At 46.2% G+C, this 15646-nt stretch overlaps 1 protein-coding gene across 1 annotated transcript in view; it reads left to right on the forward strand.

Annotated features, from left to right (window-relative positions):
- Lmln (leishmanolysin like peptidase) overlaps nt 1-11312 on the forward strand; it is a 65802-nt gene extending 54490 nt beyond the window's left edge. Inside the window, exons 14-17 of the mRNA XM_050159836.1 lie at nt 2823-2961; nt 3147-3277; nt 4863-5073; nt 7208-11312. Of these exons, the coding sequence (XP_050015793.1) occupies nt 2823-2961; nt 3147-3277; nt 4863-5073; nt 7208-7308 (582 nt within the window). The 3' untranslated portion in view covers nt 7309-11312. The remainder of the gene's footprint in view (nt 1-2822; nt 2962-3146; nt 3278-4862; nt 5074-7207) is intronic.
- The last annotated feature ends 4334 nt before the right edge of the window (nt 11313-15646 follow it).

The following is a 15646-nucleotide window of genomic DNA, read 5'->3' on the forward strand; positions in this document are numbered from 1 at the left end:
CTCTGCCCATATATCATGTACCTCATAAATTACTACAAAAGTTAAATGGGAGCTGGAAAGATGACTCAGCAGTGAAGGCCACCTACTGCTCTTGCAGAGGACCTGAGTTCACTTCCCTGAGTGCCAGGCAGCTCTTAGCTGCTTCTCACTCTGTCCTCAGGGAATCTTAGACCCGCTCTGAGCTCCACAGGCCCTTGCACGTACGTGCATGTACACATAGCTTTAAAGTAGTACAAATAAATCTTTAAAAACAGCAAGAAGAAGAGTTAAGTAGTAAGTGCTCAGAACTGTGCTGACCCTGGAGAGGACGGCTGGCGACATACACAGACACGAGCATGGACTCACCTTCCCCCTGCCCTGCAGAAAGCATGCATTTCCTACCATTTCATGTCTCTGGAGTCCCTACGGGAGACATAAGAAAGACGTAGTGTTTTCCCAGTGCATGAACAGACGATTGAGCAAGATCCTGTAGGGCTCCTCCTCATTTATTGTAGTGCTTTAGGAAACCTGTTTTCCCCTGTATCTCTGCAGATCTCGGGATAATACTGTGTCCTGTAGCCAGAAAGAGATAGTACCATATTACCTATTTCCTTTCAATACATACAAACAAGACAGCAAAGCAATAAAAAGTATAATCATTACAATTCTCCTAACCAAGTTTGTAGATAGAAGCAGCTGGCTGCGTTCCTGCCCAGCTCCTGCACAGCTAGCTTTATACCTGAAATAATTACACACAAATTGTATTCTTTTAAACACTGCTTGGCCCCTTAGCTCTAGCCTCTTAATGGCTAACTCTCACATCTTGATTAACCCATTTCTAATAATCTGTGTAGCACCACGAGGTGGTAGCTTACCAGAAAGGATCTTAACCTGCATCCATCTTGGAGAGGAGAGCTATAGCATCTGATTGACTCAGCTTTCTTTCTCCCAGCATTCTGTTCTGTCTACTCCACCTATCTAAGATCTGCCCTATCAGAGGGCCAAGGCAGTTTCTTTATTAACCAATGAAAGTAACACATAGACAGATGACCCTCCTCCATCACAAGTTTCTAAACAAATATTCTCAAATATGATGTTTAATAAAAAGTGGGAACTAGCTATGCATGGTGGCTCGTGCGTATACTCTTAGCACCTGGAAGGTTGGAGTGAGAAGATTAGAGAGTTTAAGGCCACCATGGCTATAGAGTGAGACCCTATCTCAAAAAGCAAGGGAAGAGATAGTTCAGTGGTTAAGAGCACTGACTGCTCTTCCACAGGGCCTGGGTTCAATTCCCAGCACCCACACAACTGTCTGAAACTCCTTTCTAGGGGATCAGACACCTGCTTTTGGCCTTTTAGGTACCAGGCAGGCACGCCCTTGGTGCACATACAACCAAAACACCCATACATATAAAATAATAAAACACATTTTTTAAAAGTGGGGGGGACAACAATTTTTTCCATCTTTTTTCAAAAATTTTAACTTGGTCATTTTCTTTCCATCTTATTTCTACTTTATTAAAATTAGATCATCTTATTTCTACTTTATTAAAATTAGATCATTTAAATCATATATATATTTTTTTTTTCCATTCTTTTTCTTTCCTTTTTAGAAGAGTGTCCTGAACATGCAGGGCATTGGGCTTGGCAGTAGCTAGAGTAGAGTGTAGCCCAGGGCTGCCGCTTGGGCCTCACCTGGCACACTTACGTGAGCGCTGTCGTTTTTGCTCTCGCTCACCTATTGCAGACACAGCCCAATTGCAGACACTAATGATGGAGCCGCTCAGCAGTGCCCTGCTGAAGTGAGGAACGCACGGGTCTGCCCGTGGGGATTGGCTGGAAGACCACAGTGTTGTCTCAAAGCTAGGCTCAGCACCACTTTTTAAAAATATGGCTATGTCAGGCTGTGCGGCTGAGAATGTGAAGCGAAGGGACCTCGTGCTCAGCTGGAGGACTGCAGTCGGCTGGAAACCCTGCTTTGTACGCTATTCAGCGTTCTTTTCAAAGGCTCGACGTTCACAGACGAGAGCTACATAGGACTTGCTTTTGCTATTTTACATTTTCTTTCATAGCTCATAAAATTAAAAAAAAACTTATAGAAAATCAAATAAATGGGCTACTTAAACTCTCTACTTTGGAAAACATGAAACTTGGGCAGACAAATTGATTCGGTGAGTAAAGGCACCTGCTGTCCAAGCCTGGTGGCTCGAGTTGGATTCTTGGAACCCGTGTAAAAGTGGAAGGAGAAAAGTACACATACTTGTCCTCTGACCGCCACACATGCACCTTGGCACACTTAGCCAACCCCATGGTATTCACACATGTGTGCAGACACAAATAATAAATAATGAAAACACCACCGCGAGGCTTGTGAACTATCAGAGAGAACACACTGTAACTAGAGTCTGGGGACTTTGTCCCTTCGCCTGCTAAGAAGCCATTCACCTACACCTGCAGCTGTGCTTTAGTCTGTGGCTGTCATCTGTGTTTCCAGAGGGTGCCACAAACTGAAGATACAAAGATTTCAGCCTGCAGGAGGCAAGAGGCAGGAAGACCACAAGTTCTAGGTCCAACCTGAACTACATAGCAAGACACTGTCTTCAGAATCCAAACAACAAAATATTACACCTGCCCTGAGTCACATGAAAGGACACCTTATTTGTAGTCGTCACAGAAGTGGCTCTTGCTTTGGTGTTAATTCTGTGATTTCTAGAATTAGGTAATTAACCTCTATTCTTAGGGCCCACTTAGTCTCATTTCCGGTTTAGTAATTTTCTCACATCGGCTTCTTTCTGAAAGCTCAGTTGAGCTTGGAGTCTTATTTATCATTTTTAAGCTGAAATTTTCCATTCAGTAAATTTGATCTGCTTGCATGTTTTTGTTTTGGGAGGCAGTTTCCTCTGAGCCTGGCTTCAGACACAGCTCTTCCTGCTTTGCCTTCTAAGACCTGGGGCCATAGACGTGAGCAGGCCGCCTCAGCAAGTTAGATTGTTAAACCCTCTTTCATGCTGTTGCTATTAAAATAGGGTCTCTGTAGCCCAGGCTGGCCCCAAGTTGGCTGTCTTCCTGTCTTTTCATTGACTTTTAATCATGAAGACAGAATGTCTCGTTTCTTATTCTTCACACTAATGGTCAGTGTCTGAGAAGACTCTTTGGATTTGTTTCAGAAATGTTTAAAAACTACGGTGCAGAAAAGTACGGCCCTCATTCGGTCTGTCTGCTTCAGAAATCAGCGTTTGTCATGGAACAGTGCGAGAGGAAGCTCAGTTACCCAGACTGGGGTAGTGGATGCTACCAGGTAAACTGCGAGTTTGGCCACTACTCCAATATATAATTTTATATCTTAGATTATGATTGATATCGCTTCTATAGATGATTTACTGATTACTACTGTCACTCACTTGTGTTTTGTAATTATTAGTGTGAGTGCTGGGGCTTGTGAAAATGCTGTCATTTCTTTGAGAGAAGTTGCTTGTAACTGTCTGTTTAGAATATATGTAACTTGGCTAAGCAGGCATGGTGGTGCACATCTTTAATCCCAGCACTTGGGAGGCAGAGGCAGGCTGATCTCTCTGAGTTCAAGGCCAGCTGTCCAGAACAGCCAGGGCTAGATAGTGAGACCCTGCTTTAAGATAAATAAGTAAAAGTAAGTTGTTATGTACTCAAAGGTTCTGTGATTTTACTTCTGAATATAAACCCTAAGGAGATAGTGGCAAATACGTAACTTTGTTCTTGAGCAGGTTCTGTTTGGTAAGGCAACAATGTTCAGTTTTATGTCAGAAAGTCTATAGAGGAGCTGGGGTCTGCCTGGTGGGAGAGTCTGCCTTGCATGCACACAGACGGGTTTGACCTCCAGCATGGAGACAAAGGGAGGACCACAGCAGGTACATGCTGGATGGCGATGTCATTTTACTGAGAACTGATCTAGATGTAGGGGTTCTGTGAACGGGGGAGGCACCCAACTAAAGAATTTTCCTGTCCCCACTCACAGATGCCAGGGTCTTAGTTACGGTTTCTGTTGCTGTGATAAAACACCTTGACGAAAAACAGCTTGGGAGGGCAGGGTTTGGATCAGCTACAGGTTCTTCTCTATCACGGAGAGAGACAGGGCAGGAATTCAAGGCAGGAACAAAAGCAGAAGCCGTGAGGAACTGATTACTAGCTTGCTCCTCACACCTGGCTCAACTCCACCCCATCTGCCCACAATGGCGCCACCCATGGTGGGCTTGTCCCTCCCACATCATTCAGTAATCTAGAAAATGCCAGGCTGGCCTCAAATGTACTCTAGCTGAGGAGGATGATGATGGTGGTGGTGGTGGTGTGTGCATGCGTGCGTGCGTGCGTGTGTGTGTGTGTGTGTGTGTGTATGCACGTGTGTGTGTGTGTGTGCGTGTGTATGCACGTGTGTGTGTGTGTGCATGCACCTGAACTTACTACAGTGCACGTATGTAGGTCCCCAGTTTACTGGACCTTTTTTTAAAACACACACACACACAAAGTCTCTAAGTAACCCTGACTGTCCTGGAACTTGCTATGTAAACTGGTCTAGCAATGACCTTGCCATCCTCATCCTCCTGCCCTGAAGGAGGATTACCTCTAGGTGGAGTAAAGCTCAGCCCTGCTTCCAAAACTGCAGTTCCATGTCTGGTTTCTCTACCAGACACACAACACAGGCATAAAGAACAATTACTAAGCTGCTAGAATCCAGTGTGCATACCTCTGGGAAGGCACAAGTACTGCCGGGGGTGAGAGCTCTCTGTCCTCCCAGTGCTGCTCTGGACAGACATGTTGTAGGGTTACATGGCTGTGACACTAAGTGAGGAACCGTGTGGTGCGCGTTCATCCCGGACTCTTACTGACTTCATTTTTCTCCCCATTTGAAGGTTTCTTGTTCTCCTCAAGGTCTGAAGGTTTGGGTTCAAGACACTTCATATCTGTGTAGCCGGGCTGGGCAGGTCCTCCCTGTCCGCATTCAGATGAAAGGCTGGATTCACAATGGAAACCTACTGTGCCCCTCCTGCTGGGACTTTTGTGAGCAGTGTCCCCCGGAAACTGACCCTCCTGCTGCCAACCTGACCCGAGCCCTTCCTCTGGGTGAGTGCCCTTCACAGTTGGTGGAAAGAGGGATACTGAGGGGCCCTGGAGAAGGACAAGCTCCTTTCCCTCTATCTGCCGCCCGATGTTACTAGAAGCTTGAATTGGTAACCGCTTCTGTGGTACAGCAAGGACAGACAAGGCTCTGTGGAGAACCTGGTAACCCTCTCTCCAGGCCTTGGCACTGGATGTTACACTTACTATTTCTGGAAACTAAGAGTGAACAAAACTCTGCTCATCAAATACAGAAAGAAACTAATTATACTTTAGTTATATCATAACTGAAGATACTGACGTGGGTTCTGGAGCAGGCCTAGGTCCTCTCTGTCTAGTTGAGGACCTCTAGGAAAACTGCTACCTGCTGTTATTAGAAGCTTGAAAGCCAAGTCCAGTCAAGGCTGAAATGATGATGTTTCTGCTCCGGGATATGACAGAGGTCAGCAGCAGTGATCACAAACACTCTTGGCACCGTGCACTTCAGTCACATGGACCTTACACTCTCTCCTGCTCCCTCTTCGTAGGGAGCAGTGGAAACCCTGAGTTAGTGAGGGGGTGACGTGGGCACAGTCATGCCAAGGACTGTGACTGGAGCATAGTCTTAGCTAACCACCTGTTCAGAGAGCTAGGAACTATCACATACACTTGCTCTAGTATGTAAGACCTGTGTATATGTTTGTGTGTCTGTGTGCACCTGTGTATCTGTATGTGTATGTGTCTCTGCATGTATCTTTCTGTATATGTCTGTGTGTGTCTGTTTCTGTGTATCTCTTTGTATATATATGTGTGTGTGTGAATGTTTATGTATGTGACTGTGTGTATGTCTCTGTGTGTCTGTCTCTATGTGTCTCTGTATGTGTGCAATGTATATGTGTCTGTTTGTGTCTATCTGTGTGTATGTATCTGTGTGTCTATCTATATCTTTTTGTGTACGCATGCATGTATGTCTGTGGTGTGTGTGTGTGTGTTTGTTCCTCTCATTTAGCTCACGCTGGTCCCAAACAGCAACTCCCTCTGAGGGTGAGGGTGCCTTTAACTTCCTCCTGTCTCCACCTTCCCAGTGCTGGGACTGTGGACCTGTGTCACCATTGCCACACTTGCTTTATTCCTGCTGGTGATAGATCTAGGACCCCACACCAGCTTGACAGGCACTCTGCCCCCTGAGCTGCATCCCCAGACTGAGTTGTTTCTCTAAAACAGTCAGTACCTGCTAAATGTTAACATGTGATATTTTTAGTGTGCTCGGCTGAGACATCTAGTTAGCCCACAGCAGAGTCTCATCCCTGCTGCTGCTGACTTGTGAATTAGACCATTTTAGTACTAAACCGCTAACAATAAAGCTCATATTTAACAGGGCGTGGTGGCACATGCCTAGATCCCAGCACTTGAGAGACAGAGGCAGGAGGATCAAGAGTTCAAGTTATCTTCAACTATGTGGAGAGTTTGAGATTTACCTGGGTTGCATGAGACCCAGATGAACAAACAAACAAACCTGCTAATATTCTGAAATAAATATAGAATGAATTTTATCTCCACTAATTCTTCTACTTTTTTATTGTTCTCATGCGGTTTGTTCATATAACCTTACAGAAACAATATATTTTTTGTTTTTTTGTTTGTTTTTCAAGACAGGGTTTCTCTGTGGTTTTGGAGCCTGTCCTGGCACTAGCTCTGTAGACCAGGCTGGTCTCGAACTCACAGAGATCCGCCTACCTCTGCCTCCCGAGTGCTGGGATTAAAGGCACGTGCTACCATCGCCCGGAGAAACAATATATTTTAGAATACTAAAACTCATTTACTTATTTATTTTTAGACAGGGTCTCACTGTGTCACCAAGGATGGCCTAGAACTTTCTGTGTAGACCAGGTTAGCCTTAAACTCATAATATCCCCTCACCTCTGTCTGCCTCCAGAGTGCTTGGATTACAGAAGTGCACACCACGCCCTGTTTATAGAGGACTGGGGATTGAACACATGGTCTCAGGCATGCAGGGCAGGTGCTCTACCATGGAGCTGTAGCTCAGCCTCTGAAGGTGGTCCTTGCTCACCTCATAATCCTCTGCACACCTCTCAGTATTTAACTGGAGTGATTAAACCACAAACATATGTCTGTTTTCTTTTTTTTTTTTCTACCCTAGACCTTTGCTCCTGTTCTTCTAGCCTGGTGGTCACACTTTGGCTCCTCCTAGGCAATCTATTTCCCCTGCTGGCTGGATTTCTTCTGTGTGTGTGGCACTAGGAACGGAAAAGTGGATTCTCAAGATGACAGTTTTGGCATGTTCCCACGGACAAAGCACAAAACCTGGGCAAGGGCCAGCCCTGGCAGGCGATGAGATGGCAGAGGTGGCATCCCTGACTCTGGCTTGGATGTGCCAGCCGCAGCAGGACTGTGACGCATAGCTCCACTGCAGTCACTCTCCAGCCACACAGCCACCTCGGAGCTTAGAGAGGAATCGTAGGTGCCCGAGGCTCCTTAGTGTGTGGATGTGCATATGGATGTGCAGTCTTCTGGCAGCGAGTTCTCCTTTCAGTGCAGGACGGACGGTGGGATTTGTCGTGACCACATACCTCAGCATTTGTGTTAACTGAAAAGTTCCTGAGCACTGAGGTCACTCACAGAGCAGCTGACCGACCACTCCAGAGTTCTAAGTTGACTGTCCCACCCTCCAAAGGACAAAAGTGGTCGTTGGGGTTTCAGAATTCCCGTCGCCATTGCACAAGCTTTAAATGAGCACCTGGACACGAGACAATCAAATCATCATGCTCTTTGTCACTTCCGTTTTGCTTCTGACGTAACTGTGTTTGCCTTTCCTGCCAGCTGTGTGGCCCGTTTGCCACCAGGCTGTTGCTAGTGTGCTGTCGGCTCTAAGCCGTCTTCGTCTGAGCTCAACGTCCACTTGCTTTTCTCATTAATTTCATAGCAACTTGAAAACCCATGGGAGAGTGTGCTGTACAGTGTATAGGAAGATCGCTGAAATCGAGAAACAGAAGACAGCATGATTGTGCGTGCCCGGGTAATAGTTAAAAGAACTGTAAAAATCTACCAAAACCCAAGTGGTCCTTTCAGCCTATGGACATTAAGAGTTTAGACGTGGACAGGCATGCAGTTACATCCAAGTAGACTGAGCTGTTACAGACGAAGAGCTAATCTCTGGAAGTTATTTCATGGACAAGAAGGAAAGCTCAAGTCAAAATAAGGTGATCTGGATTGTTTCCAAAGAGCCAAGAGTAGGTTGGACATCCAGCTGCCCACGGGGCCCAGTGCCCTTCAGAGGTGGAAGATAACGTTTGCTTTAACTGTCTGTCTCTTCCCACGATCCACACTCCTGCTCTGCTCTGGTTCCAGGGCTTACCAACCCTCCAGTGACTCAACCTTGACATTCCTCAATGAAGACTGAGGTCCTGTCTTTCTCCCTAAAGGTGATGAGTTCTGTAGCCTTCAGGAGCAGCAAGATAGCCCAGGAGCTAAAGACACTTGCCACCAAGCCTACTGTCCTGAGTCTGAATCCTGGAGACCACGTGGAAGATGAAAGGGACTGACTGCTGAGTTCCTCTGACCCACACACATGCACAGCAAGTACACACAAGTAAATGTTAAACAGTGTTTAGAACGAAACATGACATTTAGACACCTCCAACCTCCCCCCCCCATTCCATCCAGCCTATAGTTAGGGAATGTTCTATGTAAGGAAGCATGGGAGCCTGCTTAGAAAGCAGAGGAAGGGAGGTCTTGAGTTCAAGGTCACCCAGCTACATACGGAATTTGAATTTATAGCGAGTATTGGCTGCATGAAACACTGTCTTGAGAATCAAGAGAAGAAAGAAATTGTGTAAGCGAGTGAATCCCGGGCACTAAGTGGTAACTCCAGTAACCGCGATACTGTGGCAGGACGGCAGGACGGCAGGCCTCGGAATGAAGGGAAACTCCCCTTTGTTTTTAGAGGCAGGAAGTTAAAATGTGTGCTGCCTACAGTACAAGTTAGAGGAATTCATCGTTGTGAAAAGCGGGGGGGGGGTCCCCAAATTCAGTCATAGAGAATTCGCGGTCTGTAGACTATCACCCTGTTTCACCAGTGTTCGGTGTTCTTTAAGTCATACGTCAGAAAAGCGAGGATGTGTTGAAAGAAATATGCAGTATGCTGGGCATGATGGCGCACGCTTTTAATCCCAGAACTTGGGAGGCAGAGGCTGGTGGATCTCTGAGTATAAGGCCAGCCTGGTCAAAGTAAGTTCCAGACCAGCTGGGGCTGCATAGTGAGATGAACCTGTCTAGAGGTGGGGGGAAAGAAATATACATTAAACTTTCATACCTATGATGATTATGAACCATCTTACAAAATGTATAAAAAATTTCACCAAAAATGTCAGTGGAATGTATTGAGAGGCAGTGGTAGGTTTGACCACATTTTGACTGTTGTGCAGTGGTGCCATTTAGGTGGTAGTGTTTCCAAGCATGGTGCTTTTTATACTTGAAATATATTTTTGCTTTATTTTTTAATTAATATAATTATATTTGCACTAATGACTTCCTGGAGAAAATGTTACAGAAGATGTTTTTTGTATATATATTTATTCAGCTTGGAATGTGATGTCTCAGTGTTTTCTCTGCACAAACGTGAAACTTATGCAGTCCATGTCAGGAAGCACTGGACTCCCGAGGGTTCCTAGCCTAGTTGCTTGGTCCGCTCCTCTCCGGTAAGGCTAGAGCGAAGTCGCTCCTCTCTGGTGAGACTAGAGCGAAGTCACTCATCCGTGATCCCACATTGTATACTTAGCAAGACTTAGATGGTCACAGCCCGGTCACAGCCCGTAAGACAATTTAAGAGGCTCATCGTCACTTTGAGTATAGCAGCTAAGAAGAGCCCTCTATAGTCAGATTCTGATGGAGATTTAGCTGTAGAAGTCATCTGACCTGAAGAACTCAATACAGCCTGTGCTAGCGTTCTGTGGCAGATCAGCCTTTCACATCAAAAGGACCAAACCAGTGGCTAAGGAGGAGACCCAGCAGGGCGCTCCATGCTGGAAATGAGGTGGGGCAGGAAGGAGGGGGGGGGGGGACCGTAGACTGTTTTCCCTTCCCTGAATCAGAAAGGTCAAGTGTTTATAAAACAGGCTACCTCGGTGTTCAGTTCAAGCAGCTCGTGGTGTTTCAAGGTCCTAGGTGTCACGCATACCACGTGAGTTGTCTCAGGTTTTCTCAGAGTTTGCAGGAAGGAAGCAAAGCCATGTGAGGGTCCTTGAGCAAGGCGAGAAGGAGCTAGGCAGCGTTTGATAGACTGTGTCGCCTCCTCTGATTAGTCTGCAGAACATCCTTCCAGTAATCCTACGTTTTCCCAACAGGATCCTTATATTTCTAAGACCAAATGGGCATTCTATAAATATTATAAATTATGTTAGCATTAGTTTTCAGCCTAGGTTGACCTAGAGTTTATTGAGATTTGAAGATATCACATAGTCGTATGGGTTGTAAATAGTTTTAAGAAGACACATAAGTAAGCTTATCAGAGTATTCCGGGAAATGTTATTAATGTTTCTTCAATATTAGACTTACAGATTGAACCGGGCATGGTGTTCATGCCTGTAATACCAGTACGGGAGAGATAGAGGCAGGAGGATTATGATTTTAAGACCAGCCTGGGCTACAGAGAGAGACACTGTCTCATTCCAACCGCCCCCAGAGAAAAGAAGATTTCCCGATTGTGGCCATGTATAAGCAGTAGGGTGGTTGGGTAAAGCCAGGACTGACTCTTGACAAGAACTGGTCACTGCTGGCCCTCCTCAGCCTCCTGGAGTCTCCAGCCAAGACGCTGTCTGTGCTCCATGCCTTGCCCAGCTGTGGACGTAGAAGCCAGATGATCAGAGAAGAGCCCGTCTCTGCAGACACTGAGTGGTCCCTGCAGGAGGTCATGGACATTGCTCACACCTCACAGCCAGCTTCACTGGGCACTCGTTCTCTGGGCCGTGACCGTTGCCCCAGGCTCTGCTGTCTGGGTGCTCATTCTGAAGGAAGGACTGAGCTGGAGAAAAGACTTTTGGTGGTGATGGTGGTGGTGAATTTTTTTTTTTTTTTCCTTTTTTAAAATTAGGTTGACACTGGGAAGGGAATCCTTTTGTTTACATTTTTAATAAGTAAAATAGATTTTAAAATTAGTCTTTATTTATGCTGGTGAATTTTAAGTGTAATATATTCCTTAGAAAAACATCTAATAAAAATGGAAGCTAACTTGAAGCTTTACCTAAAACCATTCACTTTGTTGTTGGTGTGTTCTGTTTGGTTTTGAGACGGGGTCTCACTGTGTAGTCCAGACTGTCCTGGAACTCGCTCTGTCCTGAATGCTGGGATTAAAGGCGAGTGCCACAATGCCCAGCCACCATCAACTTTTTAAAATGTGGATGAGGAACACAAACACAGTCATGAACTCTTTGCGGGGAGGATAAGTGGTTACTAATGTGAAACAAAATCCAGTTTTACTCAAGTGTAAGTAAAGCTGTCCCACATCCAGGATGGAGACAGGCCGTGTGTGAAGCCTTGTAAGGTTAACCTGGAAAGAGAGCAGGCCAGACTGTTCCTGAGAACACTGTGATCCCCTGTTGCAGCCCAGGCGCTTGGCTCCTTGGCCAGCCTGCGAAGTCTTGGAGAGTGAGTAAATGCCAACATCCTGCCCGCCATGGACCTGCCTTCCCAAGATGCACTTGGAGCCATTCTGCTGTGACATGGAGCCACTGATCAGATTGTAACTATCGAATAGAGATCTTTATGGGAATTTCCTAACCTTCAGATTCTCTTTAAAGCTTTACATCTTTCATATAAGTACCTAAAACTACAAACAGTAGGTTCAAGTATTTAAATAAATCTAGTAGTAGTTGCTCAGCATGCTAGCACTAAAGTTCATAGAGTCTTGTCTACAACTCCTTTTGGTATGGTCATAGACTAGCCCACTGAGGGAAGCCTGTTACAGATAGTAGTCTTTTTTCCACAGCCTTTCTCATGGATTTTGCTCAGTTTTGACAGGGCCTCATGTAGCCTAAGCTGGCCCACTCCTGATCCTCCTCTTACCACCTTTTTTTTTAGGGCTTACTTATTTATTATGTATACAGTGTTCTGCCTGCGTGTGTGCATGCACTCAGCCCCTTTTTGTGCCTTTATATCTTAAGGTTATACTTTCTACCTTAGATTCAATACATATTGGCACTCAGTGCCAACAACCCACATCATTTTCAGGTTCTTTTTGTTTGTTTGTGTTTGTTTTTTTGGTTTTTTGAGACAAGGTTTCTCTGTGGCTTTAGAGCCTGTCCTGGAACTAGCTCTTGTAGACCAGACTGGCCTTGGACTCACAAAGATCTGCCTGCCTCTGTCTCCCGAGTACTGGGACTAAAGGCGTGCGCCACCACCGCCCGGCCCATTTTCAGTTTCAGCAGACATTAAAGACTCGACAGTTTTATGATGTTGCCTTATTTGAAACTATCCAAGTCACAGTATCCACACCGTCCATCCTTTCCCCACCTCAGGTCTCCCCGGCTGGCATTTCAGGAGCGCTGCAGGTTGAGCCTGGAAGAGCATCACCACGTGCTCGCACTCACTGGTGTTCATGGGAAGATTCTGACATTTGACTGAGGATGGGCAAACCCATGCAGGTGAGTAACCACAAAGACCAGTGGGTGTGCCAACCTCCACACAGCTGCCCAGTGGCTCCTAGAGCCTGAACAACCGGGCCACTCCTGACTTGCCCAAGGGAAGATATGGCTGATGTCGCTGTCAGTTACCTTCCACTGGCCATACCTGGACGTGGCACTGTCAGGGAGCACTTCATCCGTGTGCTTAGTGTTTCCAGTTTAGAGATTGGTCGGGATGCACTCTGAGGACCCACCCCCAGCTTTCCTAGCCTGGAAACTCATTTCCTTGAATACTAGATTCTAATCTCTAGTGGTTTGCGCAAATTGATCCTCTAAATGTGATGTCTTTGTGGACTTATCCCGGCTTTAAAAATGGTTCAGGAGTTTTGCTTACATAGTTTGTCATGTACTTCAGTCTCCTAAGGCGTGAAGGTGAGATGAGATGCCGCTAAGTGTGTGTGACTGTCCGCATTTCTTGCGGTAGACTTCGGAAGGCTAAGTAGACGACTGAAAGTGTTCCACAGTGGTGGGGGCTGCGCTGTTATCCTGATGAGGAGAGTGGAGAGGTGAACTAGCCACAGCCCTGTGTTGAGGCAGGTGAGCTGCTTTCCCACGGATGGACTCGGTCCCAGGCCTCACGTCCTTCGGAGCCAGTTTCCACAAATCCCTCTTAACTCATGCTCGCTTCCCTTAGCCACATCCATGACTTCACCACTTCCCCAAAATGCCAAGGCTGATGACTGAGCTCTTAGCATCTTGGGCTTTGGGACCTTCCCAACGCAAACTGTAGCACAGGGCCCACAGGAAAGAGACCGAAGGACTCAGACTGACTCAGAACAAGAAGCAGCTGTGTACCCAGGGTGAGGAACAGACCGAACCTCCTCTGTGAGGCAAGACACAGGAGAACATAAAAGAGCCGGGCTCCTGACTGCAGGAAAGACACCTGTGTCTGCCAGGAGTGCCATGTGAGATCTGAGGAGTAGTGGAGGCTTCACACATAGCTTTTGCAGAAGAGATGGTTTGTCCACTGACTGCTGACACAGGAACGCTGCTCTTGCCTCAAAGGGAATAAGAAGGTTTATTGTGGAGGCAGATTTGAGTGACAATGGCCAGGGAACAGGAATTCAGGTTACCCCCAGCACCATGTGCTACTGTGGTAATGGTTTAAAGAAGATTTCTTTGCAAGAACAAAGGAAGTTATAAATCAAGGCAGTTTTCACATTGGTGAAACAAAGGTGGGTTACGGCAAAGTGAGGAGCCTCCACTGCGGGCTTCGGGTGCCAGCGATGACATCCTGTGGCTGGTGGAAGCTAAGGGTCTTGTTTATACATCTGAAAAAGAGTTCTTTACCCGATAGTCACAGGATCTTAGGGCAAATGGAAGGTGCAATAAATGGTGATTTGGGTTGCTAAAAGCAGCCCAAGATAATCTGGCTCCTGACTTGCAACATTCCAGTGTTCTGCAAGTGCCTGTGTTCAGTCAGTCTTGGAAGATGCTTAACACAGTCGCTGGTGTTCCTACTCTTCTGGGTCTCGTTTTACACAGCAGTGTGTAAATTCAAGACTTCTTTCACATAGGCTCGTGTGTGTGTGTGTGTGTGTGTGTGTGTGTGTGTGAGAGAGAGAGAGAGAGAGAGAGAGAGAGAGAGAGTCAGTACTCGTGAAGGTCTGAGAACAACTTGTAGGAACCGGTTCTCACTTTCCATCATGTGGTCCCAGGTCATTAAATTTTGCAGCAAACATCTTTATCCACTGAGTTGATTTTGCTGGCCCTAAAATGAGTTTTGAAAAATACTATATTTAGCCAGGCAGAGATGGCATACGCCTTTAATCCCAGCACTTGGGAGGCAGAAGCAAACTCTCGATTTTGAGGACAGCCTGGCCCACAAAGCACATTCCAGGACAGCTAGGACTGGTACACAGAGAAACCCTGTCTCAAAAAACAAAATTTTTTTTTAAATTATCCTTTTTGTTTTCACTTTTCATTTTTAAAACTTTATTATATGTGTCTGTGTGTGAACATGCATGCGTTTGTATGCAGGAGCATGCCATGGTATTCGTGTGGAGGTCAGAGAACAATTTTTGGGAGTCCTCTCCTTCTACCAAGAGGGTCTTGGTATGGAATTAAGGTCACCAGACTTGGGGACAAGGATTCTTCCTGCTGAGTGGTCTTACTGGCCCTCTGTTGTCCTCATTAGCAATGAAGATGTGTGTAAATAGATCTCTTCCATTACTAATCTTCACCTCCAGAGTTTGGCTCCTTCCTTTATCTGTTTCCTTCCACCCCACGCCCCACCCCCTGCTGGCTCTGATTTGGGATGCTTCTCCTCTCTCAGCCTCAAGAATGCTGGAACTGTGAGTCACCATGCCCAGATCTTTAGTTTTAATCCTCCTTTTTCTTGCATGTGACCACTATTAAATTAAAATTTAAATTAAAGATTAAAGGAACTACAGCCAGATATAGGTAAATCATTGTGCTGAAAAAATTATAACCATCCCGCTGTAAGGGAGTGACTCGATGAATAATGCAATGTTCCTCCTACAGCCACCCTACAGCACAGTGTGCTTCACCCCACATGCCTCTCCCCTGCTCCGGCTGTGAGCCTATGGTGTCCAAAAGGCCACACAGCTGTCCAGATGGCCCAATCACATTCTTGAAGCGGGGTCGACTTTTACCGAAGTGAGCAGGCCATGCCTACAGAGCTCTTCAGGAACAGCCAGCAGGCTGTTTGGAGGGAGCTTTTATGGATTCCTCCCAGTATTGAAAGCATCCTGGCAGTTCCATGCTGATCTGCCTCTGCCCAGGCAAGCTATGGGTAAGTCTAGAGAGCCCCAAACAGACCAGTGGTCAAGTTCAAGAGTGAAGGCCTGAGCAGGCCAGCCCTTGCCAATGCCAAGCCCTTCAAAGAAGGAGGAGCAAGCATTTTGACAAAGAAACCTTTAATTGATTATTTCCCAAGTAGG

Source organism: Alexandromys fortis, unplaced genomic scaffold, assembly GCF_014885135.2.
Source record: "Alexandromys fortis isolate MF-2015 unplaced genomic scaffold, M_Fortis_MF-2015_v1.1 scaffold_119, whole genome shotgun sequence".
NCBI classification, from domain to species: domain Eukaryota; kingdom Metazoa; phylum Chordata; class Mammalia; order Rodentia; family Cricetidae; genus Alexandromys; species Alexandromys fortis.